This window comes from Vigna unguiculata, chromosome 3, assembly GCF_004118075.2.
Source record: "Vigna unguiculata cultivar IT97K-499-35 chromosome 3, ASM411807v1, whole genome shotgun sequence".
Lineage (NCBI taxonomy): Eukaryota > Viridiplantae > Streptophyta > Magnoliopsida > Fabales > Fabaceae > Vigna > Vigna unguiculata.
The window spans coordinates 51779032-51806675 of NC_040281.1; the positions used below are offsets into that span (position 1 = coordinate 51779032).

General features: G+C 35.7%; 3 protein-coding genes and 1 long non-coding RNA gene across 4 annotated transcripts; all 4 read left to right on the forward strand.

The window, feature by feature from the left end:
* The first annotated feature begins 832 nt into the window (after positions 1-832).
* LOC114177033 (plant UBX domain-containing protein 10-like) lies at positions 833-2522 on the forward strand. The gene is made up of 4 exons (XM_028062260.1): positions 833-1554; positions 1674-1847; positions 1974-2138; positions 2212-2522. The coding sequence occupies exons 1-4, from the start codon at positions 1006-1008 to the stop codon at positions 2452-2454; spliced, it is 1131 nt and encodes a 376-aa protein (XP_027918061.1). The 5' UTR covers positions 833-1005; the 3' UTR covers positions 2455-2522.
* A 2333-nt stretch (positions 2523-4855) lies between these two features.
* LOC114175521 (probable apyrase 7) lies at positions 4856-19784 on the forward strand. Its single transcript, XM_028060277.1, has 8 exons — positions 4856-6374; positions 6882-7418; positions 11229-11431; positions 11593-11745; positions 17179-17325; positions 17940-18092; positions 18240-18362; positions 19425-19784. The coding sequence occupies exons 1-8, from the start codon at positions 5243-5245 to the stop codon at positions 19500-19502; spliced, it is 2526 nt and encodes an 841-aa protein (XP_027916078.1). The 5' UTR covers positions 4856-5242; the 3' UTR covers positions 19503-19784.
* A 921-nt stretch (positions 19785-20705) lies between these two features.
* Positions 20706-21786, forward strand: LOC114177884 (heme-binding protein 2-like). The gene is made up of 2 exons (XM_028063473.1): positions 20706-21033; positions 21105-21786. The coding sequence occupies exons 1-2, from the start codon at positions 20831-20833 to the stop codon at positions 21544-21546; spliced, it is 645 nt and encodes a 214-aa protein (XP_027919274.1). The 5' UTR covers positions 20706-20830; the 3' UTR covers positions 21547-21786.
* Positions 21787-26208: 4422 nt separating this feature from the next.
* On the forward strand, positions 26209-27126 carry LOC114176610. The gene is made up of 3 exons (XR_003603030.1): positions 26209-26306; positions 26400-26469; positions 27036-27126. It is a non-coding gene; the product is annotated as an uncharacterized LOC114176610 (long non-coding RNA).
* The last annotated feature ends 518 nt before the right edge of the window (positions 27127-27644 follow it).

The following is a 27644-nucleotide window of genomic DNA, read 5'->3' on the forward strand; positions in this document are numbered from 1 at the left end:
TGAATTTACTTATTTTTAATCTTTTTAATCTGGTTTGTGGTGAGTCAAGTGAATCAGAATGATTCACTTTGACATGTCTGGTTACTTCTCTTTGCTCATAACTGCATTAATTTTACAGATTTGTTGTTAGGCCTACGCATTGTTGTATGGGCTGGGCTATTTTCCTTATGTACGGCCCAAGAAAAAGAGGCCTTCATCTGTTGCATCATCTATGGCAATTTCAGGCGATGAATGTGAAAACTATTACTTTATCGTTCTTTGGGACTGATATGCACAATTGCAGGAATAAAAGATTTTGTGGGAAATGTAGGCAGAGGTTAGGCTTTGTCAGTGGGAAGTGATACTCAACACCACCTGAATAAAGTTCAGTTTTCACTGGGCATATACCTCTACTATTTCATTACTTTACTTTGGTATCGGGATAATGAAAAGGAACATAGGAAAAGAATAAGTAACATGTAATTAAATTTAAACTCAAAAATATATTGAACCCACTATAAAGAATAAGTAATAATTTGATTCTGAACTGTAAAAATGAACGGCGCATTCGGCCTTAAGCAAAGAATCTTCTTTATACTTTGTCTAAAGGATAAAATAAATGTACAGCATGGCATCTAAAAATTCTTCCACACTCCTCTTCAGTCTTCTATATGGAGAACATGATTTCATGTTAAACTTGTTAACAATTCAAGTGTGAATCTAAGTTTCGTACTGATTAAAAATAAGAAAGTAGAACACTCTATTAGAATAAAAAGATCCATAAATTTATTGTTTTAAAGTTTTGGATTGAGAATGATGTCAATATCTTATGTAATTAGATTCAGACCTAGTTGGTGTTGTATGTTCATGGTGAAACCCCTCCTTAAAAAGCTAACAAAACTTGATTTCCTATAACATGTCGATAATTCACCACATGCTTATGTTTCATTAGAACGCCCGATCAAAATTCAATCTTCTAGTTGCTGCATGAATAATTTGGAGGGACTATAGTGGAAACCAAAAGAAATGCCATCAACAGGGAGGGATCAAAGGATTGTCCGCAGAATGGCAAACTTTCCTCGAAGCATAATGGAGGGTATTTCAAGGGCAATGGAGGATGGTATAGGCTTTATAGGAAGAGGAAGAGGAAGAAGAAGAAATCATGGTGCTAATTTTCCTTTGCAGGCTCAAGAACATGTTCCACAATCACATGATCAAGTAGTGGTTCAGGAGGAATGGAGTTTTCTGGAGAGTTTTGAGCAGCAATATGGCACCAAACACCCTTTCTTTTATGCTTGCCGTCTCGGGGAAGCCATGAAATTAGCAGAAGAAGATCACAAGTTCTTGTTCATGTACCTCCACTCACCTGACCACCCTTTTGCAAACGTGTTCTGCAAGGAAACACTGTGTTCGGAGGCGGTGATTCAGTTTCTTGACGTGAATTTTGTTTGCTGGGGAGGACTTGCATATAGAGGAGAGGGCTTGCAAATGGTTGCAACGCTTAGCCCTGACACCTTTCCCTGTTGTGCTGTAATAGCCCCTACTCCGGGTGAGAGCATAGCAGTTCTGCAACAGGTTGGTTAAATCTCGTCACCCATATTTGTCTGGATTATGCTTTATGCCTCAAAAGAATTTGATCCATGACTGCATCATCAGTTAGAAACTCAAAACAACATTTTTGTTATGGTTTTCAGCTAGAAGGACCTCTTTCACCGGCCGAGCTAGTGGGGATTCTACAAAGAACATTGGAAGAACAAGGGGTGGCTTTCGGAAGTGCTAAAGCTAAGCAGGAAGAAAAGATTCGAGCAGACCGTAGGCTTAGAGAAGAACAGGATGCTGCATATCTTGCAGCTTTGAAAATTGACAAGGTGTATATATACCTCTCCACACTTCACATTTTAGCTACTAATCTAAGTGTACCCTTTCATTCTAAGTGTTATTTGTCTTTCCTAAAAGCAATGGTTAACTAACACTCTTCTCTGTGCTAAATATAGGAAAAAGAGAAACTCAATAATTTAGCTTCAAGAGAGGGAGTTCAGAGCACCAAAAATTATGGGAAACTGATAAACAATTCTATGAATGTGACTAAACAGAACAGCAGAGTGAATGAGTCCACTAAGGGAGTTGCAAGTAAAGGAATGGAGTCTCAACCCACGCAGGTACGTATACTTTAGTAGTACACAACAACAAAGTTAGAATGAGGTGAAAGTTGAAGTTGATTTTGTGTTGCAGATACTGATAAGGTTTCCGAACGGGGAAAGAAGAGAGCATAGTTTCCTTTGCACAGACAAAATCCAATCCATTTTCTCATACATTGATTCATTAGGAATGGCAGGGATTGGAAACTACAGATTGATATCAAACTTCCCAAGAAGAGCTTATGGTGTTGACCAAATGAGAATGAGTCTAAAAGAAGCTGCCTTGTATCCTAAGGCTAGTGTGTTCGTGGAGCCTTTGGGAGCTAGAGTCCCATAACACCATTTAAGATGCACATGTACTATGCTATTTACCACCATCAATTTCAATTTCAATTTATCATTGAAGAGTTCGTAGTTCCTTTTTCTTTGGTGATTCATGTTTAGAGAAAGTGATCATTCCTTAATACAAACAAAAAAGATCGAATCTCTGCACCTTAATACAATAAGGTAAAAATAAGAAAATCTGATATACGTAAAAGTATGCGTTGTCCTCTTCAAAAATGGTAAACACACACCTTCATGTATGATGTATGGTATAGTTTTTCTACCCATTTACATCTGGGTTAAACTAGTTCAATGTTTTAATTAAACTAGTATAATTGTTGATTAATTTTATGAATCTGAATCGCCAATTGTAACCCATCTCTAAACATTACATAATCATTAAAAGACTTTCTAAAACTCTTATAATTACCAACATGATGATAACATGAAAAAATCAATTATTTAGTTATGATGAAGACACATGGCATTTTAAACTTTCTTTTTCAAGATCACAACACTTTAATTAAATTGGTGCAATGTTTTGATTAAATAAATAATGTCAAGTTGGTGTATGCAATTTTAATGGTGTATATTTATTTGTCGAAGTTCTTATATTGACCGTTATACTTGTCTCATTCTTTTAATATTTATCCTTAATTTTTTTTTATTTGAAAAACTTTTTTGTGTCACACAATTTTTCATTTTCTTTCTGCTGTTATTTAACTTGTGCAATAATCACAAAGATCATGCCAAAGATACCCTTACTCTTGTCACAGTCTTGATAATATTTTTTTTTTTTCTTTTGTTTAGTTTTCGTTTAAATGATATATGACATATTAGAAAAGACATATTTTCATTAAATCAAACAATTTTTAGAACACATATTGTATTGTTTTTAATATTTTTAGTTACTGTTTTACTTTTTTACATGGGATTATTTGAATCTCAATTTTTAAGTATTCAATGATATAAAATCTTGTATATTATGAAATTGAATTATATAAACCCTAAACAAATATAAAAACATATAAAATTTACATATTACCCATCCCAAGTATCACTTCCAACTTTCTAATAAACAAATAATAATCCAATAAAACGATTGTAAAAAAAATGTCTATATTTGATTTCACATTAACTTAAATATAAAATCATGATCACATCCAAACATGAAGTTCATCATCACTTGTAAACCAATTACTAACTAAATCCTTTAAAGAAAACGATTAAGATTAACAAATATATAATTTGCACAGTATAGACAATTGGCTAAAGATGGAAAATGTAGACAATGTAAAAAGGGTTAAGGTTGAATGTAGGGGTTTCAAGGTGAGCCAATCAGACTCACACCGGTTGATTCATTATGGATTGAGTTTAAAAAGGACCAGCTTAACCCGATTCACTTTTTTAGTGAGCTAAAAATTTTACAATCCGACTCAACCTATCACGGGTTAGTGGGTTGACTTTTTCAACTTATTTTATATATTTATTGTATTATGATGAGAGTAAATTGATTTAATTTATTTGTTATAATAGTGGACCCAGAGTGTTCAACTAATTCTTGAAATATTATTATAAAGATAATAGTTAAAGATCAAAGTATCAACGTATATAACAAACAAATTAATTAAACATTCAAATTATTCAAATATTATTGAGTAATATCCTAGAATTTTAAAATATGAAATTGTGAACCTATATAATTAGAAGTACTAAATAATTATAAAAAAATTATAAAAAATGTTAGTGAATTAAGTTGGTCAACCCGACTCGAACTGTTTAACATGTGGATTAAGTGAAACTGACTAAGTTCAACCCATTTATAAAAAAAAAAAACTGAATTTTTCTTTATCATAATTGGACTCAAACTTGCGGTAAACCAGGTTTATTCACGTTTTAAAACCAATTTTAACATCTAGTTGAATGTAGAGAAATACAAATATATATAAATGATCTGAAATGTGTTTAAATGATTGAGCAGTAACTTCTTTTAAGAAAAAAGAAAGCAACAATTAAATATATAATGGAGACTAATAAAAAAATGTCAATCAGTAATATTCTCATAAATTATTTTAATAGTCGATTGTACATGTTACTATAGTTTCTATATTATTATGTATAATAACCTATGCCAATTATTTTGAAATAATAAATCCATGTATATTTTATGTCATTAATAAATCCTTTCAAAAATACATCATAAGAGTATAATAATAGAAGTTATTTTTAAAAAAATTTAATTGTCATGAGAAATACATTTTCTTCATTAAAAATAACAAAACAGTGGTTTTCTCCAAAAACAGGAAGAAGGGCGGGGTAAGTTTTATTGTGTTTGTATGTGTAAAAATTATTAGTTTTTTCCGTAGACTATAAAATTATAAATACATGTATGTTCGCTTTTCGGTAATATGAGATCTTGTTAAAGATGTGATTTATGGTTTAGAATTTCGTTATTTTAACAGTAAAAAGATCTCGTTAGAAACCAATACCTTCCCATGATTGAGTCACGACACGAACCAATCCAATCTCAAAGCAAAAAAGATTTGAAAGTTGCGGAGTATCGTGATCATAGCCACTTCAGGAGTAGTTTATGAGTTTCCAAATTCCATCAGATAATTTCGGATCAAACTACAGCAACTCTACAGCCATAGCTCTGGTAAATTCATCTTCTATTATGCACTCAGTAGTAGCTACAACTAGTGAAGTAGATCTCATCTCAACCAAGTACGCGTTTTCCTCAACCCGATTTTGGAACTCGATTAAAAGGGGTTTTCCTATATGATTATTACATCATTTTTCTAATGGAAGTCCCCAAATCCCCTTCCAAATACAAACGAATCGCCAATCACAAATTGCTTATAAAATTCGGTTTAGTCATTTTGGTCATGCTGCTATTGTTTCTGGGTTTTTATCTCGAGTCAGAAACCGGAAAACTCAATGCGTCGTCGTCTTACACTGTGGTCGTGGATTGTGGAAGCACTGGGACACGGGTGAATGTGTATGAGTGGATGGTAGGGGTGAAGGGAACGAGCAAAGGGAACTTGCCAGTGTTGCTGCACTCCTATCCTGATAACACAACCAGGAAGAGTTCACTTTGGAAAGGTTCTTGTCAATATCACTGTATGCAAACTCAACCCGGGTTACACAACTTTGTTAATGATTCTTTAGGAGTGAGACAGGCTTTGGAACCCTTGATTGTGTGGGCGGAGCAAGTGGTGCCGCGAGAAATGCGCGGCAACACTCCTGCTTTTGTCTTGGCTACTGCTGGGTTGAGGGGGCTACCCAAGGAGGACGCTGATAGGGTATTGGGAGATATTGAGGCTGTTGTGAAAGGTCATAGCTTTATGATGAGCAAGAGCTGGATAAGGGTTTTGAGTGGGAAGGAGGAAGCTTATTATGGCTGGGTGGCTTTGAACTATAAAATGGGCACTTTTGATTATAACTATCCCAAGTCTCCCACTTTGGGACTTGTTGATATTGGAGGCTCGTCATTGCAGATTGTGGCAGAGATAGATGTTGCTGGTGATGATGTGCATGTGATGAAATCAAGGCTCGGATCAATGGAGCATCGGATTATGGCATATTCATTGCCTGCATTTGGCCTAAATAAAGCGTTTGATAGGACAGTTCTTATGCTCAGAAACAATCAAAGTGTGGAAAGAACTGCCAGTATCTCTGAGCTCAGACATCCTTGTCTGGTATCAACTTATGTACAAAACTATACATGCCATTCTTGCTCTGGATTGGCTTCCATTTATGAGAAAAATCACAGTCAACACCAGGCAAGTGAGCTTTATTCTTTACGTCTTACTGGAGAACCTAATTGGGAGCAATGCAAAGAACTAGCTATTGGTGCCGCCATGAACTCGAGTTCTAAAGTGTCACATCTGACAGTTAGCAAAAATTGCCAAGCTAGTTCATTTTCTGGTACTGGTAAGGGTATAATCATTTGTTTGCATTGTAGTTTTCTTATTTTATTAATTCACGCCTTACAATTTTTATAAATTTTTCTGTTGGTCTTCTCGAAGTCTGTAGAATATACATGTTAATTGAAAATTATAATAATTTCAGCATGGCAAATTTTTAGCAGTTGGTTTGGTTTGTGCCCGGTGGATATATGTAGTTACTTTCATTTTCTCAACCTCTCACCGGTTCTCCAAAACGCTACTTTGTAAATTCATAAAAATGAAAAGTAGATCAAACAATAAGGAAACATTATCGCATCCCCTCTATGATCATACCAAAAAATTCACTTGTTGATTGTGTGAAACTATTTCACTTTTGATGACTAAGGTTGGCATACAGTCCACCTTTTCTCTATGTAAGTGTTGACATTGCACAGCCCTAGCTCCCTGATAACATGGAAGAAGGGGTGGTTAAAAGTTTTGTTTCTATTATGTGCTGCTACGAACTTACTGTGTTTCATTACGTACCTTGCAGGCACTGGTATACTTAATTTAACAGCTGTTGCACAACCAGCCAAGTTTCATGCATTGTCTGGTTTCTTTTTTGTCTACAGTAAGCTAGATTTGAGCCCAAGAACCAACTTAACAATGGTTTGGGAGTCAGGCAAACAAATATGTTCAAATTTATGGTCTGGTTTGAGCAGTGTTTCTGATAATCCAAATTATGCTGGACAATTTTGTTTCCAGGTGGCTTATATGGCATCATTGATTGATTATGGTCTCTGTCTTGGTGATGTTGAAATGGTATTTGGCCCAGGTGACATTTCGTGGACTTTAGGAGCTGCATTGATTGAAGGGAAATTTTTGTGGTTAAACAGTACAAGCTACAAAGCTCATGTTATCATTTCAACTTTAAAGAATGTCAAGGTCACGTCTTCTCCTACTGTTCTATTTGCTGTACTCGTATTACTTTCATTGATTGTTTATTGTAGTCAAATTAAGCTACCAATGCCAAGTAGAAGGGATTCTGCTCCTGGCTCATCTTTGCCATCTTATACTCCTGTAAGACGTCGATCTAACTAATAATATTTCGGCATTGTTCATTTTTGAAGAATGACATGACATTGGAAGTTTTAGAAATCAATGTTTATTTACTTTGACTTACTCAATTTTAAAACTGACACTTTAATAGGAGGAAACCAACTTTGTCCCCAATGTTTTGGTACCAATTGCACAATATTAATGAAAAATTGTTGAGGGATTGTCATGTATTCGAAGTTACATTTTCAACTGATGTAACCTGAAAGTATTTTATGAAACCTAAAAGCCATCCAAGTCATATTTAGGGAATTCTAAAATTAAGAACATGGCTTCAGAAGTCAAAAATATGTTCCAATATGAATATTTGTCTATGATTCAGTGCTTGTACTATCTTAACATTTGATATTAATGACTTACCTTGTATAAATTATTGCTTGAACATCAAAATAGAAGAAATAAGTATAATATAATTGTAGTATAAATATAGTTGCTATAAACATTCTAAATTCCTTTAGTTGATATTTCTTTTGCCCATTCCTCTTTTTTTCTTGATTTTTATGGGTCACCTGGTGGATCCAGGGACTGAGATAATGAAAGAGAGCTTTCACCGCTGCTAACTCCTTTGGCCTCTAGACTGACAGTTAAAGTTTTTCTCATAGGCAAAGAGAATTTTTTATTAAAACAGGAGCATTGATAACATAAGATATGCTATGAGTACAGGACATAAACCCACCTAAGAATTATGAGGTGCATACATGTTCCTGTTCACTACCATCATATACATTACCAAAGACAAACCCCACCCCTGCATGAACTGACTAGTTAGAGTTAACTTTAGAGCAATGTTATATGGAAGAGAGAAAAACGAAGAAACTTGACACTTTGTAATATGTTGACTGTAGTTGAAGACATTATAAATACATGATATTTTGTGAAGGAATGCTGTTACCAGTCTTTTCTAAACGCTTTGTTTTATTTAGAAAAATGCACAGGCATCTCATCATTAAATGATGTAGGTCCCTCGCTTTATTTGGTAGGTCACACTCCCATGAACATATGTGTGTTGAAAAGAGCATGCTATTAATGTCTCTCTTTTATTGTAATGCTTCTTGTTTGATTTAGTATTTATTTTTATTACCATATCTACTTAATTGCTTGTTGCATTTGATTCCAATTTTCCTAGTTAGTGAAGTTTCCCTGGTCACACTTATTTACATATCTGGGGAAAGGAGTTTGTGCCTCATGGAGAATTGAATTAACCCCTGAACCCTGATCTTACGAGGCAACATATTATACTCATTGAGGGCAAATTTGTGTTCCTACGGCTACTTGAAATTTGGACCTTTTATTATTTTCTTCCTCCAATCCTATCATTAACATTGAATTTAACAAAGAATAAGCTTTCACAAACTAGGACAATATACGAGAGACATAATTGCTGTGACTCAAGCTGTAAAAAACCAGTCTCTCATGTCGCTCTTTGAAAACATTCAGAAAAACATCATCCTAGAGAAATCTTGTCATTCGTGTCGCATATTCTCAAAACATAATTCAGATTGGGACCTGCAAAACTAGATCACCTCCTTGAGAAATGATTCTCAACTTGATCGACCTTATGAATCTCACTTTGTTTCTGTTTATCACAATAAATTAATCTCACTTTATGAATCTTCTTAACACCAAAGATGCTATGCATAAATTATGGTCTAATTCTGCTACGGCCTTGGTTGGGTTGGTTTAAAATCTTTTAAGAAATTGGTTTGAGTTAATTACTTAAACTAGACTAACAAAAACCAATCTGATTATATTCAGTTGACTACACAGATTCATAATGTTACTATGTTACAAATGGGTTTGCGCAGTTTGGAGCTTCTGCCTCCAGTGTGGTATGCAGGAGTATAAGGTGGCAATGTCATGATCCATGATATTACTGATGTAAATGTGATCTATAAATATAGGCAAGAATGAATATCTATATTGTTTGAGGTCAATTTTCTTACGGTAATTTTCTCCTAAAACATTCTCCTCTTCAGAAAATATTGCTTTGTTGTATACTGACACAAAAACCAGCATGACCCACCATCCTCGAAGAACATGCAGATGTCCATTTGCAGGTTACTCAGTTCCAGTTCCAACGTCATTTCCATTCTACACTAACCTGACTTTTCATGTTTCGTCTTCTGTTCCTCCACCTTTTCTCTCGAAGTTTCCACCTTGGCACGCTTCCTGATTATCAAGAAAGCTTGCCAGAGGAGGAGTTTAATGCTTCTGCTTTGTGCATTCAGGCAAACAGGAAATGGCTGAACCTCAGTCATTGCTGTACTTCCAGCTGTAAAGTTGATTGTGAATGAATATCAAACGTTGACAATATGAAAAGAAAATGGTGGTGGTACATAAAAATAACTATGGGATGTGTAATAATAGCAGGGGACTCAATTGACTGACAAACTTGAACATCAAAACCAGATACATAGAAAAATGGTTCCATTTGAACGCAAAGTTGAAAAGGAATCAATTTTTATTTGAAGTACAAATATAAAGTTCAAGAACATTAATTATACTGTTTTGAATGTACTTTTAACCTGTTTCTTAGGGTAGAAAATGGAGGATGCGTGTTTAAAAATATGCTACCTTTTTTCCATGGTGAAGCTGTTACCTGATCTGGTTATAGCCTTAAATGAATGATTGACTACAAGAAATATATATATATATATATATATACTAGTACTTTTACCCGTGCAATGCACGGGCACGAGATTTTAAAAATTTAAAAATATAATTAAATTTAATATAATTTTTTTTATAAAACTAAATAAATTTCTAATTAATTTTATGATAAAAATTTATTTAAATTATTTATATATATTTTTAACAAAATATATTGTATATAATTATTTTAAATAATATATTAAAATTGAGTTAATTAAAATTAAGAAATTAAATAAAGTATTTAATAGATAATGCAGAAAAATGTAATAGTTGGTTTTTTAATAACAAAGATGATGAACAATATATAAATTGTTAAGTAGACTTTATAAAAATACAAAAATAGACAATAATATATATACTTTTACATTACAACAAATTTACTTTTGAGATGTTTATAGTTTTCTCTATGCTTAATATCAACTAAATATTATTTACAAAATTAAAATTGTTCCATAAAATTTGCAAACGTTATTCATCTCTTCTTTACCAATACAAGTTGTGTGATTTTAGTTTTATTCCATGTTTTTTTTTATATAGGTGAGGGATACCTAAGATATTTTCTGACCTTGTAAGAAATATATGTATTCATTTTTTTCACAATAAAAAATAAAAGATGAAATTTATTATAATTATTAAAATAAAAATATTTATTTTAAAAATATTCGTATAAAAAGTAGTTATAAGATATTTTTTTTGTAATTTTATCATATCTTTTTTTATTAAACATAGTTAATTAATTTTAAAAATATTTACAAAACTTAAAAATAAAATAATACGATAAAATATATTGGTTAAGGATAAAATTGATAAAAAAAATTGTATATATTAAAATAGCAATTGCAAAATTATTAAATATTACAATTAAATTAATGTTATAAAAAATGAAATTTTAAAATATATTTTAATTTTAATTTCTTATTTGTTTGATGTGTGATATATTAAAAAATAAAAGTTGAATAAATCAATTATATAAAAATTTGTCGTATATAAGAGATATTAAAAAGTAAATATTTAAAACTAGAAATTAATCATTTATGTGTGTGTGAAGAAAATAATTATAATTAAGAGTTATTTTGTTAAATATAAAAATAAATAAAAGAAAAAATTTATTGATAATATATGAAAAGTATAGAGGGTGTGGTATGGCGGTGGAGCAACCTTAAAGCTCCACCCACCATTAACGTGAGAGTAAGGAACAGCAGGGAATTGATAGACATGCGAACTCTGTACCCAACTGTCGCTGCTCCTCTTTCTCTTTCAAACTTTTCCCTTAGGACCAATTTCCCTGTTCGATGCAGTAACCTTCACTCGCAACCGCAACTGGACACGCGCAAGGTAACCACTTCTTTCTCAATCTTCCATTCAGCATTTCACACTTTTTTTTCTCTTTAAGTGCACAATAACAGTTAAATACTCGGTCAAATTCAAATGCATAATTTTAGTTTGGCGCATATCCTCGTCATGTTCATTACTCTTAATTTAAAAAAAAAATGCAGTTAGTTCTTTCAGTGAAGGAAAAGCTCGAAAAAGAACACCACAGCCTTCCTGTTGGAAGAAATGGAAGGGATGACGAAGATATGATACTGTGGTTTCTCAAAGATCGCAAGTTTTCTGTTGAAGATGCTATTTCCAAGTTGACTAAAACCATTGTATCCTTCTTCTCGTGATTGTAATGTCCAATTTTATTCATAACAAATCACCCCCATTGTTTGAGAACTGGGGAATAAGCGAATTTGACAAATTTTATTTTCTACCTGCACGTGTAATTTGATCTGTTCGAAAATGAGCCTTGTTGACGTGTTCAATGTGGAATTTAAACTTGGGTTTTGCTCTGATGCCTTTTGACCATGGTGTGCTTTGAGTATTAGAATTAAATCTTCTGTAACATAGAAAGAAAGACAGAGAAAAGAAAACCAGCAGAGAATTTATGAAAGATCTTCTTGTTATTCATAGACCAGAATGTTGGCCTTTATATATAGGGAACATCTAACAGAAAGGAATATATTCTCTAGGGCTGAGCTGCCACAGTGGTTATAACCGTATAACAAATACAGAATCTGAGTCAAAACAGAATTGCAGAATATAATTCTATATACTCTAACATTCCCCCTCAAACACAAGGTTATTGAAAGGAATCAATAACATTGAGTTTGTGACGTAAGATACAGAACCGAGCTTGAGAGAGGGATTTGGTGAGGATGTCAGCAACTTGATCAATAGCAGGAATGTGGGAGACAATTAAAGAGCGATCCAAAACCTTTTCTCGAACAAAGAAGATGTCTAATTCCATGTGCTTTGTGCGAGAATGTAGAACTGGATTATGGCTCAAAGCGACAGTACTTTGATTATCACAATAGATGACCAGTGTGGCACACGCAATTTTTAACTCTTTAAGAAGAGATTGCAACCATAAGAGCTCAGAAGCAGTGATAGCAAGGCTGCGATATTTGGCCTCTGCACTGGACCGAGCAACCAAAGTTTGTTTCTTAGACCACCAAGAAACCAGATTTTTACCAAAATAAATACAAGCACCTGAAGTGGACCTTCTGTCATCAATATCCGAGGCCCAATCAACGTCACAGAAAGCAGTGAGAGTATACTGGGTAGAACTAGGAGCAGGTTGAAGATGTAACCCATAAGAAAGAGTACCCTTTAAATAGCGCAGGATGCGTTTGACAGCTTTCCAGTGATCAGATAAAGGTTGAGACATGAATTGGCAAACTCTATTGACACTAAAGCAAATCTCAGGTCTGGTTATAGTGATATATTGCAAAGCACCCACAATGGATCTATAGAGAGCAGGATCATCAAAGTAGTCAGAGCCATACTTGGAAAGTTTGAGGCCACCTTGAAGAGGAGTGGAAATGCCTTTAGCTTTTGTCATGCCAGCTTTGACAAGGAGATCATGAATGTATTTGGTTTGACAGAGAAGAAGAGAGCCATCAGGAAGATGTTTTACCTCAATACCCAAAAAATACTCAAGATCACCAAGTTGTTTAAGAGCAAAAACAACATGCAGTTTGGATATTATAGATTGCAGCAACACAGCAGAAGACCCAGTGAAAATTATGTCGTCAACATAGATAAGCACATAAACACAATCAGAAGCAGTAGTGAGAACTAACAGAGAGGGATCACACTTGCTGTGAACAAATCCAAAACTGACCAAGGTAGAGGTAAGTCTGTCATACCAAGTGTGTGGGGCTTGTTTTAAGCCATAGATGGAACAATGAAGTTTGCAGACAAGAGAGGAATCAGGAGACTCAAAACCAGGAGGTTGAGTCATGTAGACATTTTCCTGTAAAATGCCATTTAGAAAGGAATTATTGATATCAATTTGTTGCACAGACCAGCGATTGGTGAGAGCAAGTGTAAGAATCAACCGAACAGTAACCGACTTAACAACTGGAGAGAAAGTTTCAGAATAGTCACAGCTTAACCTTTGATGAAACCCTTTAGCAACAAGACGGGCTTTATACTTTTGGATAGAACCATCTGGGTTTTCTTTGATGCAAAACACCCATTTGCAACCAATAGCAGTGCGGCCAGAAGGAAGAGAGCAGTAAGGGACCAGGTCTGATTGGCCATTAACGCGTCATATTCACATTGCATAGCCTCACGCCAAGGAGGAGAAGACAAAGCTTGCTTAACAGTGGAAGGTTCTGCAACAGTAAGAAGTAAGGTGGGAAACCTACGGGGTTTAACAATGCCAGATTTTGAACGGGTTTGCATAGGATGAGTGGGTTGAGATGGTAAAGGCAAAACAGGAGGCAAGGAGTGAGACTCAGGAGAAGAAGTTGACACAGGAAAAGGAGGAACAACAGGTGGGTCTAATGAATGGGATTGGGAGGAGGAAGACACAGGAGGAGACAAAACAAGAGGTGTGTCAAGAGTAGCATGCTGAGTGGGAGTGACAATCATAGAAGGAATGATGCCAAGAGGAAGAATCTGAGAGGATGAAGGGGCTAACAAAGGAGGCTGGACTTGAGTGGCAAAGGGAAAAGTATGTTCATCAAAAACAACATCCTTAGACATAAAAATTTTGCCATTAGTATCGAGTAATTTGTACCCTTTGTGACAAGGGGAATATCCTAAAAAGGTACAGGCTCTGGACCTAAACTGTAATTTGTTGGTATGGTAAGGACGTGTGTGTGGAAAACAAGCGCAACCAAAGATTTTGAAGAAAGGATAGTCAATTTCTTTGTGGAAAAGAGTGAAATATGGGACATGATAAGGAGCAGCAGATGAGGGAAGACGATTGATGATATAAACGGCAGTGTGGAAAGCATGGTCCCAAAAAGACAGAGGAAGAGAAGCTTGAGATAGAAGAGTAAGACCCATGTCCACAATGTGACGATGTTTGCGTTCGACTACACCATTTTGATGGTGAGTATGAGGACATATAAGACAATGGTGAATACCAAGGGATGTGAGATAATGAGTGAAAGGTCTAAATTCACCACCCCAATCTGTTTGAATTTCTGTAATTTTGTGATTCAATTGAAGTTCAGCAGAAACTTTAAATTGTTTGAAAACATGGAGGGTTTCAGATTTGTGCTTTAGAAAATAGATCCAAGTGTATCTGCTGTATGCATCAACAAATGAAACATAATAGTTATACCCCATGGAAGATTTAATGTGCGAGGGACCCCACAAATCACAAAAAACAAGTTGTAACGGCTTAGTATAAGAATTTAAAGAGGAGTGAGAAGGAAGTTGGTGGGACTTTCCCATACAGCATGCTACACAGAAATCTGAAGGAATTTTATTTAATGGAGAAAGATTATAGCATTTAAGAACATTTTGTAAAACTGTAACAGATGGATGACCTAGCCTATTATGCCAAAGGGAAAACATAGTGAACTTGTGTGTGGGTACAGTGGAAACAGAGGGTGATTTGTGTGTAACAGAAACAGATGGAGCATGAAGAGAAGGCTGACAATGAGAACGCAACGGAGGCAGAGGAAACTGATACAGACCATCACGACCAAGGTACCCACGAAGCAAGATGGAATGATCAACCTGAGACTTGACAAAACAAACAGAGGAGTGAAATTCGAAATACACGTTATTATCTTTGGCAAACCGACTAACACTGACAAGGTTTTTATTAAGGGCAGGAACATGTAACAAATGCTTAAGCTGCAAAGAGATGTGTGGATTATGAGAAGAAGAAAATGTTGCAGAACCTGAGAGATGAATGGGCAAACCTTGTCCGTTACCAAGGAAGACATGATCATCCCGGGAAGAAGGCATAGGGTCAATAATATTTGTGGCATCAAGGGTTATATGATGTGACGCGCCAGAGTCAACGAACCAATTCTGAGACTACTGGGTAGGAACTGGGACAGGTGGGGCATATGTAGGAGGTGGAGGCGGTGGAGGTGGGGCATGAGTAACATATGCATGAGGTGGAACATATGGCATAGGATGAAGAGAAGACGCCTGTGGTGGATGAGAACGTGGCGAGAAAGAGGCTCCTGGAAACTGAGTGCCTTGAAAGTGAGGTGAATAGGAGGAATAAAAGTGTTGTTGAGGCGGTGCAGAAGCAAAAGTATATGACGGAGCCACATAGTTGGGGTCAAAGTGAAAATAACAAACTGAAGCGGTGTGGCCATACTTGGTGCAAACTTGTCATTGAACGTTGCCACGACCAGAGCGCCCACCCCTGTGACCACGACCGGATCTGCCGCGCTGATAATAACCTCCTCGTGTAGAGGGCGGATGGGGAAAGCGAAGATGAGACGGCGAGCGCATGTGAGTAATTGAACAGTGGGGGTTGAAGCTGTTTGTGAATTTGCCTGAGTGAGATTGAGAGAAACACTTTCATTATCATGTTTGAATCACTCAAGGCGTGCTTCCTGAGCAACCAACAGTGACTCGATCTCGGCAAACGAGAACAGTTCAGGTTTGCTATGCATAAGAGAAAGAAATGCTTCATACTCAACGGGAAGGCCTTCAAGGAGAATATCTAACTGTTTGGACTCAGAAACAGGATCACCAATCGAATTAAGAGAGTGAACGAGAGCCTTGATACAGAGAAGAAATTCACTAATAGAGCGATCACCTTTCTTGATAGTGCGGAGTTCTGTACGCAGCTGTCGTGCCCGAGCCTTTGTCTAAGAGTGGAAATGGGTATGAATTTTATCCCAAACTTGAAACGCATGATTACAACCAAGCATACGCGCTAAGAACGGAGCAGATAAGGAAGACTGCAACCATGAAAGTAAGAGCTGATCTTGGGTCTCCCAAGTTGTATATTCTGGATTTTCAATCCCTAATTCATGATCAACAAGAGAGAGAGAAATTGCAAGGGAATGGACGGGTTGACGAGATAGCGATGAAGACGATGGGCTTTAATCACAGGCTCGACTTGTTGTTTCCAAAGTAAAAAGTTAGTGTCGGATAACTTCTCAGATATGACATACGAGAAGATGACCGGAGTCGACAACGAAGATGCCATTGGAGAAAGAGGAGTCGTGAGCTCAGGACCGGTGCCCATAAATTAGGCTTCACGCTCTGGATACCATATTAGAATTAAATCTACTGTAACATAGAAAGAAAAACAACAGAGAAAAGAAAACCAACAGAGAATTTATGAAAGATCTTCTTGTTATTCATAGACCAGAATGTTGGCCTTTATATATAGGGAACATCTAACAGAAAGGAATATATTCTCTAGGGCTGAGCTGTCACAGTGGTTATAACCGTATAACAAATACAGAATCTGAGTCAAAACAGAATTGCAGAATATAATTCTATATACTCTAACATTGAGCAATTGAGTTCCAAGGTCTTTGAGTTCGGTTAACACTCCAGTCAGGTTGACACGCCATGGCGATGGGTGTATACCTGTAAAAGACGCTCATTCTTTCAGGTCATCAAGGAATCTACTGCGTCAATAAGCAATCCATGGTCAACACCCTCCAGGGTGAAATCCAAGTCAAAGGGTCACCTCGAACATGTCAATTAGATCCATTTTTCGATATATCTTAACTAATATTGTTCGTATTAATGGGATTAATTTTCATTCAAATTTCTGCCTACTACTCATCTTGTTGCTTTGCTTTCTACTCTATAAGAAATGGCGTCAAGATTTTGAGGTGTCCAAATTGACCGATGAAACTGTTAAAGATGCTGCTGAAACTGGAAAAGGATACGTACACGACTTTCTAGATATTAATGATAGACCTGTGCTTGTGGTGGTTGGATCAAAGCATATTCCTATGGTAAGAGTAGAAGTGGTAGTTGTTAGTGTTTTATTGTGCTTTATTGCTTTATATTCCTTGTTATTTTTATATTCCGTGAAATGAAACTGATTCGAGAACATGTCAATACTGGCATGCAGCGAAAATTTGCTTTGCACTGAAGGATATGTTTTTCAATTTTCTGAGGATAATAATTAAGAGTTTGACGTTGATACTCTGATTTGGGTTTGAATACCTATTTAGTTTAGAACATCATGGCCATAGAGACAGGGACTGATGGTGGAAATTCATTGGAATGAGGGAAATGAGTAAAACAAACACACTCTTCCTGCTTCTAGCACCTCATCACTTGCAATTGACACTTCTATTCTGTATCATAGGTGTTAAATTTGGGGAATTAATGTGATTGCCTAATTTTGGTACAAATTTCTGGTTGTAAGTATATGCAACTTGATGTCACTTGGCATAACTGAGGTCAACTTTTGTCAATTTTCTCACTTTCTGCATTACATATTACATACTGTACTTTCATTTCTTAATTTATGGATATACCTCAGATATAACCGGCAGCCTCAGATATACGTCAGTTTATGGATAACTGTTTGTGACAATATGGACAAATAATTATGTCACAGGCAGTGGACCCTGCAGACGATGAGAGGCTGTGTGTTTTCTTAATTGAGAAGGCATTGAGTAAGCTTCCAACTGGGAAAGAAAAAATTCTTGGAATAGTTGATCTCAGAGGCTTCAGAACAGAAAATGCTGATCTTAAATTCTTGACTTTCTTGGTAATATTTTTTACTATCTGCCAAACATAATTCAGTTAAGAAGTCTGTATCATTATCACCTAATGTGGTTTGAACTGTAGTGCGTCACTAGAAAGAAGTTGTGCAACCAGCAGCACAACAGCTAATATATTTCTTTATTTTTTGCAGTTTGATGTATTTTATTATTACTATCCGAAGAGATTGGATCAAGTACTATTTGTGGATGCACCTTTTGTTTTTAAGCCAATTTGGCAGCTAGCCAAACCCTTGTTAAAATCATATACTTCCCTGGTAAGTGTTTCTTGTCTTAAATGCCTGTTTTTAATATGAAAAGAGTTGTTTTTCCCTTTATGTTTAAGGGTTGAGTGCTTGAGATGCCTTGAGCTTTCTGAAGGGTTACCCCGTAGTATATAACCTGACCCTATGTGTTGAAGCTCAAAATTTGAGGGGGAAAAGTGAGTTATCTGATGGAAACTGTGGGCTTGGACCAATAGGGTTTGCGGTGGACCTTACTCATATTTGTGAATTTCTTTGGAATTTGAACCGGTTTATTGGGCTCTAAGATAAGAAAAAAATTAGTGTTGCTCATTGTAATTTGATCTAACATCACAGAAATAGGAGGCAGTTGCCTGCTGAAGAGTAGCTGTAGTGGTTGTAGCTGACCATGCATTTCACCTTCTGAATCTGAGGTTGAGGGCTCATGTCTTAGACCCTTCCCATTAGGCTCAGGCAGTTCCCTGTGATTTTCGCCAGGGGTGTAGTGACAAAGTGACAGGTGATTGGATAGAGTTGCTGAATTAGAGGCCAGGGACATTGCCTCCCAAGAATAATGAGAGGAAAGAGATGAATAATACTTTCTGTTCATTCGTCGTAATTCATTACGGCAGGTTATATATAAGGGAAAATAACCAAAAGCATAACAAAAAGTAAAGGAATGCAATAGCAAATGCGTAACAGGAAATAGAGGAATGTAATAACAAACATAGCGGATTGACACCACAGCACTAAATATCTAGGCCAGATTTGAGGAATCTTCCTTGCACATAGGTATCCCAACCTAGGGATGTTTGTTGCTGCTGTTCATAGCACAATGTTTCCCATCCACGAGTTCCCTCATTTCTTTGGGATGACGATCATGTAATTGACTTTAGGTTGTGATTAAGTCAACTAGCTGAAATGTAATGGGGCTTACGTGATATGGGATGTAAGATTGTTGGCTCATATTTTTAAGTTGAACAAACCATAATGATTAATTTCAGCACTATTTGGCGTTAGATATCAACTCGTTGTGCTGCTCCATCTTCATTCTCTTGTAATTCTTTCTTTTGCTCCCTCTCCCCCTTTTATTTACAGGTGAGATTTTGCTCCGCAGAGACTGTTAGGAAGGAATATTTTACAGAAGAAACTTTGCCACCAAACTTCAGAGACTGAAAGTTGGATGGAATAAAAAATTGCAGCAAACTTTGCAAACACACTCTTACTTAGTAAGCGCGTTTATCTTGGGATTTAGAAGGACCAACATGTGGATGACAATAGCAGCACAGCATTTATTTCGTTAAAAACTTGAAATAGCAACACAGCATATTAATTTTTTTTTGGTCATCTCAATTCTTCTGAATATTCGACGTTAGCGGTCATACAATTGGATAATAGTTTAGTATAATATTGTGCTAGAAATAGAAGAGATGGGAAATACATATAATTTAGTTCGAATAGGGGTTAAAAGTCTCTCTATTTTTCCATTTTCCTTTAAATAAAGAATAGATTTTTAAGACGAATTACTTGAAAACTTCTAAATTTGCCAATTAAGAAAATTATCTCACTTAAAGAAAATTACACTTATGCTTTACTGATCCGATATTATAAACAACGATATTAGCGATGCATTTAAATAATCTTGGATATAAAATTTTCCAAAGCATACAATAGCAAGGATTAAGAAGAGAAATTACCTTAATATCAATATCTGGCCTCAATGAAAATGAGTTCATCGCTCAAAGAACTGACCCTATAATGAAAACGACAGATAAAGGAGCTCTTGACAATGAGAGCAAAAATAAAGGGAGGAAATCTTGACAATACTCACTACTGTTTCCTAGGAAAACAATCTTGACATAACGCTTTGAGTTTGAGGTTCTTTTCTTTGAGGAAAGTGGTCCATTCAACTGTTTTATGATCTGCTTCTTCAAAGACAAGATGCTGAGGTAATTTCTTGCCGTACGTGAGGAATGTTCCACCATTAGCTACAGCTTTCAATAATTTTATTATATAAAATTCTATCGTGTATAACAATTGACAAAGAGACTCCTTTTGTAACTGTTTTTTCTGAATACAAATCATTCTTCTATCTTACTAGATTGTATTTAAAATCATAACACATTAATTTTAGTACATAACTCTATTATATATTTCACTGTTTCATTTCAACTATCATTAGAAAATCTATATGTAACAAAATAGACTATTTTTCAATAACAAGCTGTGTAGCTGTTACTTGTCTTTTACTTGCCTAGTTTTTCACCCTCTCTTACCCAAACTGTGGCGCTGAAGACAAGCAACTCTCATTGATGCAGATGTGGTAGGTTACGTTACAAAAGGAAACTGATATATTGAAATCTTCAATTAGGTATATAATCACTAAAAATCACAATCAGAATCAGAATAAAACAATTGTTACAAAAGTCAACGGCTAAAAGCCTTCATAAAATGACAGAAGAGGAAGGAAATAGCAAGAGTAAAGAAGGGAAAAGGAAAGGAGAATGAAGAAGGGAATAACACTACTAACCATAACAGCGATCGCGACATGTTTGGCTATGGTTAGCAGTGCGCCGGAGTCCCCACCGTACACTGTGGTGCACTCGCAGTCCGATTTCGAGATCAGACTCTATGGAACCTCCGTTTGGATGTCTGCTCCCGCTCTCGACATTTCCTTCGAGAAAGCCACGTGGGACGGTTTTCACAGGTAATTCTTCTTTCCCCTCACAATACCTAACTAACTAACCAACCAACTAACCCCATTTTACTATCTCCCAGGTTGTTCCAGTTTACAGAAGGCGCCAACCTCAATTTCTCGCGAATCCCAATGACCGTTCCCGTCTTGACCACCACCGTCCCCGGAGCCGGTCCTCTTCAGTCCCAAGGCTACTACGTTAGTTTATACTTACCCGTTAAGTTCCAAGGAAACCCACCACTGCCGCTTCCAGAACTCAATATCAGGCCCTATGAGTTCACCACCCACTGCGTTGCGGTTAGAAAGTTCTCTGGATTCGCCAATGATGAGAGGATTGTCAAGGAGGCGGAAAAGCTCGCCACCAGCCTCAGTCGCTCTCCCTGGGCGCAGTCCAAGACTCGCCGTGGTTACTCGATCGCGCAGTACAACACTCCCATCCGAATTGTGAATCGCAAAAACGAGGTCTGGGTGGACATCGATGCTCCCCAATCAGGCTGTGAATCGGTTGGTGTTTCCGCGTATTGATGGAAGGAGTATGGAAGAATGGTTTGGGACTTGTGAAGGTGTTGCTTGCCTGCTTCTTGTACAGGTCTGTCTGATGTGTGATATATGTTCATATTGTTTAACTGTCATGAAACATAGACTTGTGTTGTGTCTGTAAATAATAGGATTGTGTGAGATTTTTCACACGATCATGCCTATGGAAAACAGATTGACTCAGTTGCGCTGTGTCAGTTATGTTATGATGGGATTTATAGATGAAAATAGGAAGATCGTGGACGAAAGGTAAGACGCAAGACGTAACATGCAAACACTTCACCTTTTAAGTATAAGACCATAACCAAGTCTGACCTTATAAACAGACAACGTGCTAAAGGGAACAATGGCTCAACATTAATGCTTTTACTCAGGTCTTGCAAATTTAAGAAACTTTTATTAGAACAGAAGTGATTGTTTGTTCTAGATGCATTATTTTTGGCTTGTTTGTTTGTTAGCAAACTGAATGTTTTAAGTTGTGGTTGTGATTGGTTTGGCAATTCAGTGTGCAATCATGCCATGTGTTTCACAGTTTTAAAACTTGTTTGTTGGCAAGCGAAGTTATGTGAGGACCAATAATGAAAGGAGACACTTTGTAATTATTAGAACATAAAAAGACAATCTTTGTTGAGTTTGTTTAGGAGTTTAGCTTAGAGAATTTATAACTTTTTATTTTTACATTTTATAAACTAACTTGAATCAAGAGATATGGTTAATCCTTGTCATTGTAAACAAGTTAGATTGCATGGATTGAACTTTCTACTCGTTTTTTTTCTTCCATCACTGTCACTTTTAGCTTAGAAAATTAATGCTGTCAAATTGGTGCTATCTAAAGAAATTAATTTTTAGACGGAAAAGTTGGTTTGGGTTGAGGCATTGGATTAACATATCGAGTCACAACTTTTCATGATCCATTTTAAGGACTTTTTCCTAAGTTTCATAGGCCCAGGGTCTCCCACCAGCCATTATGGAGGCACTTTCTGTATCATATGCATTTGTCAAATTGTCTAAAATAGTTATAGCAGTGTCTGCAAGGTTACTGGCAGCCATTACACAAACAAAACCTGTAACAACCGCTCCCTCTTCATGTTTTAGACTAATACACCTCTACCCTGAAAAAAGTGCACTTGATCTGCATGTTAATCTTAATCATCAGAGGTAATAAGGTTAAAGATACCAACATTTAAGAGATTTACATTGTTTGGTATCAAATTTTCAAGGATAGAGGATGAAGGTTTTCTTGCTTGTTCAAGTATTCACTCTGATGACTTTAGAAGGAACAGTTTCGGGCCACGGATTAGAAGGTGAAAGTAACATAAAGCCACCAAACCAAACTGCTCATTTCTTTGTTCAGTGATTGCTTGCTTCATCTAACATTTTCTGTGCTGAAATTGATTTTGTAATTTTCAATTAACACGTCTTTTACATGCTTAACGAAGGCTGGAAAATAAATTATTAAAAGCACAATGGAAACAAATTGTTAAACTCCTACCAATGCAAGAAAATGAACTATCTTGGCAAAATAACTTAAACTTAAGAGAAAAGTCAAATTTAAAATATTAGTTCATTAGGTGAAAGAGTTTCAAAACCTACATAATCAGGTAAGATATTACTTTTCATAAGAAAAGCCCAAGTACTAAAGTCATCAACTATGGTGAGAAAGAACCTACGTCCGTGCATGGAAGATATATTTATGGGTCCTCATATATCAATATGTATCTAATCAAGAACTTGTTTAGACACATTATTACTCTGGGTGAAACGTAATTTCCGCTGTTTAGCAAGGAAAACATATTTCTAATGTGCTGTGAAACATTATCAGATGGTGTTCAAGCCTATAATGCCAGATGTCAAAAACATTATTACAAGAACTGTTTTTATCAGAGTTAAACAGTGTTTATAAGATGTTCAAACCCCTCTAGGTAGTACAAGCCTTTAAGCAATTCAGCTTTGCCAATCATCTTCTGGGAATGAGCATCCTGAATCTGACAAAACTCATGCAAGAAAATTAGATTGCAGTTTAAAGTTTGTATTATGCGTTGAACAGAAATTATGTTGAAAATTAAACTCAGGTATATAGAGAACATTGTCGATGTAAAGGTGTTTAGAAAATTGAACTGTTCCAGAATAATTTGCCACAACTTTCAAACCATTCGGCGATTGGATTGAGACAGGTCTTATTTTGTAATAACTGGTAAAGAAATCAGTGTTGTAAGTGACACGGTCCGTTGCTCCAGTATCAAGAATTCAAAGATTTTAAAGATTTTGATTTTGTTTACCTTTTTTAGATGAATCTGCATTGCACTCACCGATGAGATTGTTGGCTTTATGTTTTGAGTCATTCTTTGACTCTTGCATGATTCTCCATATCCGTTGCATCTGTTCTCGAGTAATTTGAATGTTGTCCGTAATGTTCTCTTTGCCTTTTGTGATAGCATCATTATTCTGAGTTCCTTCATCTGTGTTTCCTTCTGCATTGTTAAATTAACTGGCAACAGAGAAATTGTTAGTAGCATGCTCAGTCTTATGTTTGAACCAGGGTGGAAAACCGTGTTTAGAGTAACACTCTTCAGCTGTATGTTTCATCTTGTTGCAAAAGAAGATCTATATATAAGAGCTGTTGCAGGAAACAATGGAAAAAAACAGAAACCATAAAAACAGAAAGTTAATAGATTGTTTGCTTCATCTAACATTTTCTGAGCTGAAAATGATATTGTAATTTTCAATTAACACGTGGGAAAAAAATTATTAAAAGCACAGTGAAAACAAATTGTTAATACCAATGCAAGAAAATGAACTAACTTGGCTAATTGAATTAAACTTGAGTGAAAAATCAAATTTAGAATATTAGTTCATTAGGTGGAAGAGTTTCAAAACTTAAATAATTTTCAAGTGATTAATGTTACTCGATGTTAAACTCATAATAGGGACAGTTTATTGCTCAGAAATCTGAACGACGTGTTGTTAGAAGGTTCTTTTACTCCAGCGTTATTGCAATATGAATGCAGCAATGTTTGCAACTTCTCTTTGCTTACGACGTGTTGTTAGAAGGTTCTTTTACTCCAGTGTTATTGCAATATGAATGCGAGAATGTTTGCAACTTCTCTTTGCTTACGCTACCTACGCATGATACACCAGGTGCAATATAAATTACATTTTTAAATGTGTTAAATTTTTCTTGTCTTTTTTATTTTTATTTTTTGAAAAATCAATGTTCCAAAATAATATTTTGATAAAATAGATATAAAATCTATCGGTATCAAAGATGAGGTGGTTCTCTCCAATTCGAGAAAAAGAAATATTATAAACTTTATTTATGTCGTTGGTGTGTCCTCCTGAATATTTCCTTCCTTTCTTCTATTGTTTTTCATTCTCCTAACAAATTAAACAATTATCTACTGATTTTCTTTTATTCATCTTTCTTTCTTAAAGGAAACAAAAACATTAGTAATGTAAATAAAATGTGTTCGAAACTTCCTGTATAATTGGTGAATGTCCAAAGTCTTAAAAAATAAGAAGAAAAAATAAGTGAGATAATTGACCTACTCAGAAGGTGGCAACTCAGATTTCTTTTTTTGTTATGTGATAAGACAAAAAAAAACAATGAATAAGAGATATATAAAGAAAATTAATAAATCAGATAATTTTTAATTCAGATTTCAATAAATTAGATAAAACATATGTTAAAATTTATTTAAAAATAATGTTGATCTATGATCTATTTTCAAAAATAAAAATATTAAAAATATTTATTCAAAATTTTTCATGAATATATGGTAAATCCATAAAAAAACAACATTACTTCAAGTTCTATAATTAATGGTCTCAAACATTTCAATTTTCTTTTAGATATATTTATAAAATTAACTAATTTAAGTGGTTATTATATTCAATGACATTACCACAACTCAACGAATAGTTTCCAACTAATATAATTACTAGTTTTTATAATGGTCGAATAAATACATTCAATATAGCATTATAATGGACAGCCACTTTCACGATAAATAAGTGAATATCTAATTAATATACTTGATAATAAAAGATATATATTCCTATTAGTTTTAAATTTTAGAATTTTAGAATTTTTTATTTTGAAAGGTATAATTTTACAATAATTGCTAACAACATACTTGTAAAAAGTTATTTTTTTTTAATTAAAAGGTTTAGAGAGATTTAATTATGAAACTTTGTTGAATTATTATGGTTTCATTATCCTGGATTTTAAAAATATAACGGAAAAGTATTCTTTTAGTTATTAAATTGAATATATATATATATATATATATATATATATATATATATATATGAAAAAAAAATTATTGATAAACAAAATCTTCTACCAATCAATGTGCATACTAACTCGGGCGCTGATGTAATTGTGCAAAATGATTTATGAATGATAATTAAATTTATATTTGGTTGAATCTTCAATTTATTTTTATGATATATTTGATTTGGTGTACGTGGAATACTTCAATATATTTTGTTGAATCTTCTATCTATTTTGTTCAATCTTCTATCTATGTAAGGTTTCTTTTTTATTTCTGCCCTAAAGTTAGTGAGTTGTCCTTGTAAGTGGGCCTAAGGTCGGCCCAACAAATAAAGTCACTACCCTAAACATTTCACTTCTTCGCATTTTCAGAAAAACTATTGTTCTTGTCTTAGAGCCGCAGCCGCCTTTCACTTCTGCTAGGGTTCCGACGTTCTTCCGATTCGCGTTCCGTCTTGGCCATTGTTCTGCTCACGTAAGTACCTTTAACCCTTACCGCCTCTGTTTCGTATAGCTTTCACAGTAACAGTGGAGACTCTTTTATGACTCATTTCATCCACTGTTCCAGTGCGAATCGGGTTCTAGAGCTGTCGTGCTCCTTGTTCTGTGCCGAAAGACCTGTACGGACCCATTTCCAGGTACGGGAAGTTAGGGTTTCGGGTTTAAGTTGATTTCTGGTCTATTCTTGAGTTTGCTTGATGCTGTATGGTGAAATTATTGTGTTTGGTGCGTGGAATACCCTATATGGTTGTTTGGATCAAAAATCGTATCTGCTGCAGGTGAATCCAGGGCGAGACCTGGTAATCTCGCCCAGGCGAGTCGGACTCGCCTAAGCGAGTCTGGCGGAGGCTCGCCAAAGCCTTTTTCGCCCAAGGTCGCCCAGACGACCAGCTCTTTCATTTTGAGAGCGAACAGGCAACTCGCCCAGGCGAGAGGGATCTCGCCTAAGCGAGATCCCGTGCATGCTCCTGCCCCCTTTTTGAGCCCTCGCCTAGGCGAAGAGGGACTCGCCTGAGCGAGCACGTCTCGCTTGAGTGAGACCCTTCAGCCGTGAGCGAGGGGCTGGGCGAGGCATTGTGTTGTTTGGATGTTTGGTTGTTCCTGGATGGTTAGTATTGGTTTGGAAATGAATGGTATAATGAGAAATATGTATATAATGGGATGTTATGTATGCTTGGCATGATTCGTGAATTGTGTATGACAGGTTGGGTATGATCTTGGCATATGAAATGAATGAGTGGTTTGGAACTAAAGGAACATGGTATTGACATGAGAGGAGACCCTAGACTCATGGAGTGGTGATGATCAGATGTATGGATTCAAAATGTGATGCGTATGAGGAATAAATCTCATGAATGGGTATGGAATTGTAAACACGATTTTGATGTTCTTCTACTGTTTTTTATGAGTGTTGGTCCGTGTCAGCGTGTAATTCCTTGGGGTCTCTAGGTGAGACCTCCGGGGCTACGCTTCAGTGGTCGGGACGTAATTCCATGGCCCCTGTTAGTGGGTGTCCATGGTGGTGCCTAATCTGTATAACTAGGTAAGGATTCAAGGTAAGGTTGCATCCTGACACTCTGAGGAGCCAGTTAGTCTCACCTAGAGCGGATTGACTCCTGTGGTGAGAGTAGCAGGAGGCCTTAAATCCAGTAAGGGCTAACCTTGTGGTGAGGGAAATTTGATTCATCATAACACTTGTATTACATAGCTCAGGATCGAGCAACTCAGGGTCGAGTAGAGGTATCCACCACAAGTGCAAGCATCCGCTGAATCCGACTCAGTTATACGTATCCGGATGAGTCGAGTCGAGTCA

Coding starts and splice junctions, on each gene's coding strand:
- LOC114177033 (XM_028062260.1), top strand. CDS start 1,006: ATGCCATCAACAGGGAGGGATCAAAGGATTGTCCGCAGAATGGCAAAC. Junction 1,555..1,673: donor GCATAGCAGTTCTGCAACAG/GTTGGTTAAATC, acceptor TATGGTTTTCAG/CTAGAAGGACCTCTTTCACC. Junction 1,848..1,973: donor CAGCTTTGAAAATTGACAAG/GTGTATATATAC, acceptor TGCTAAATATAG/GAAAAAGAGAAACTCAATAA.
- LOC114175521 (XM_028060277.1), top strand. CDS start 5,243: ATGGAAGTCCCCAAATCCCCTTCCAAATACAAACGAATCGCCAATCAC. Junction 7,419..11,228: donor TTATACTCCTGTAAGACGTC/GATCTAACTAAT, acceptor TGAAAAGTATAG/AGGGTGTGGTATGGCGGTGG. Junction 18,093..18,239: donor TTAAATTCTTGACTTTCTTG/GTAATATTTTTT, acceptor TATTTTTTGCAG/TTTGATGTATTTTATTATTA.
- LOC114177884 (XM_028063473.1), top strand. CDS start 20,831: ATGAAGAAGGGAATAACACTACTAACCATAACAGCGATCGCGACATGT. Junction 21,034..21,104: donor ACGTGGGACGGTTTTCACAG/GTAATTCTTCTT, acceptor ACTATCTCCCAG/GTTGTTCCAGTTTACAGAAG.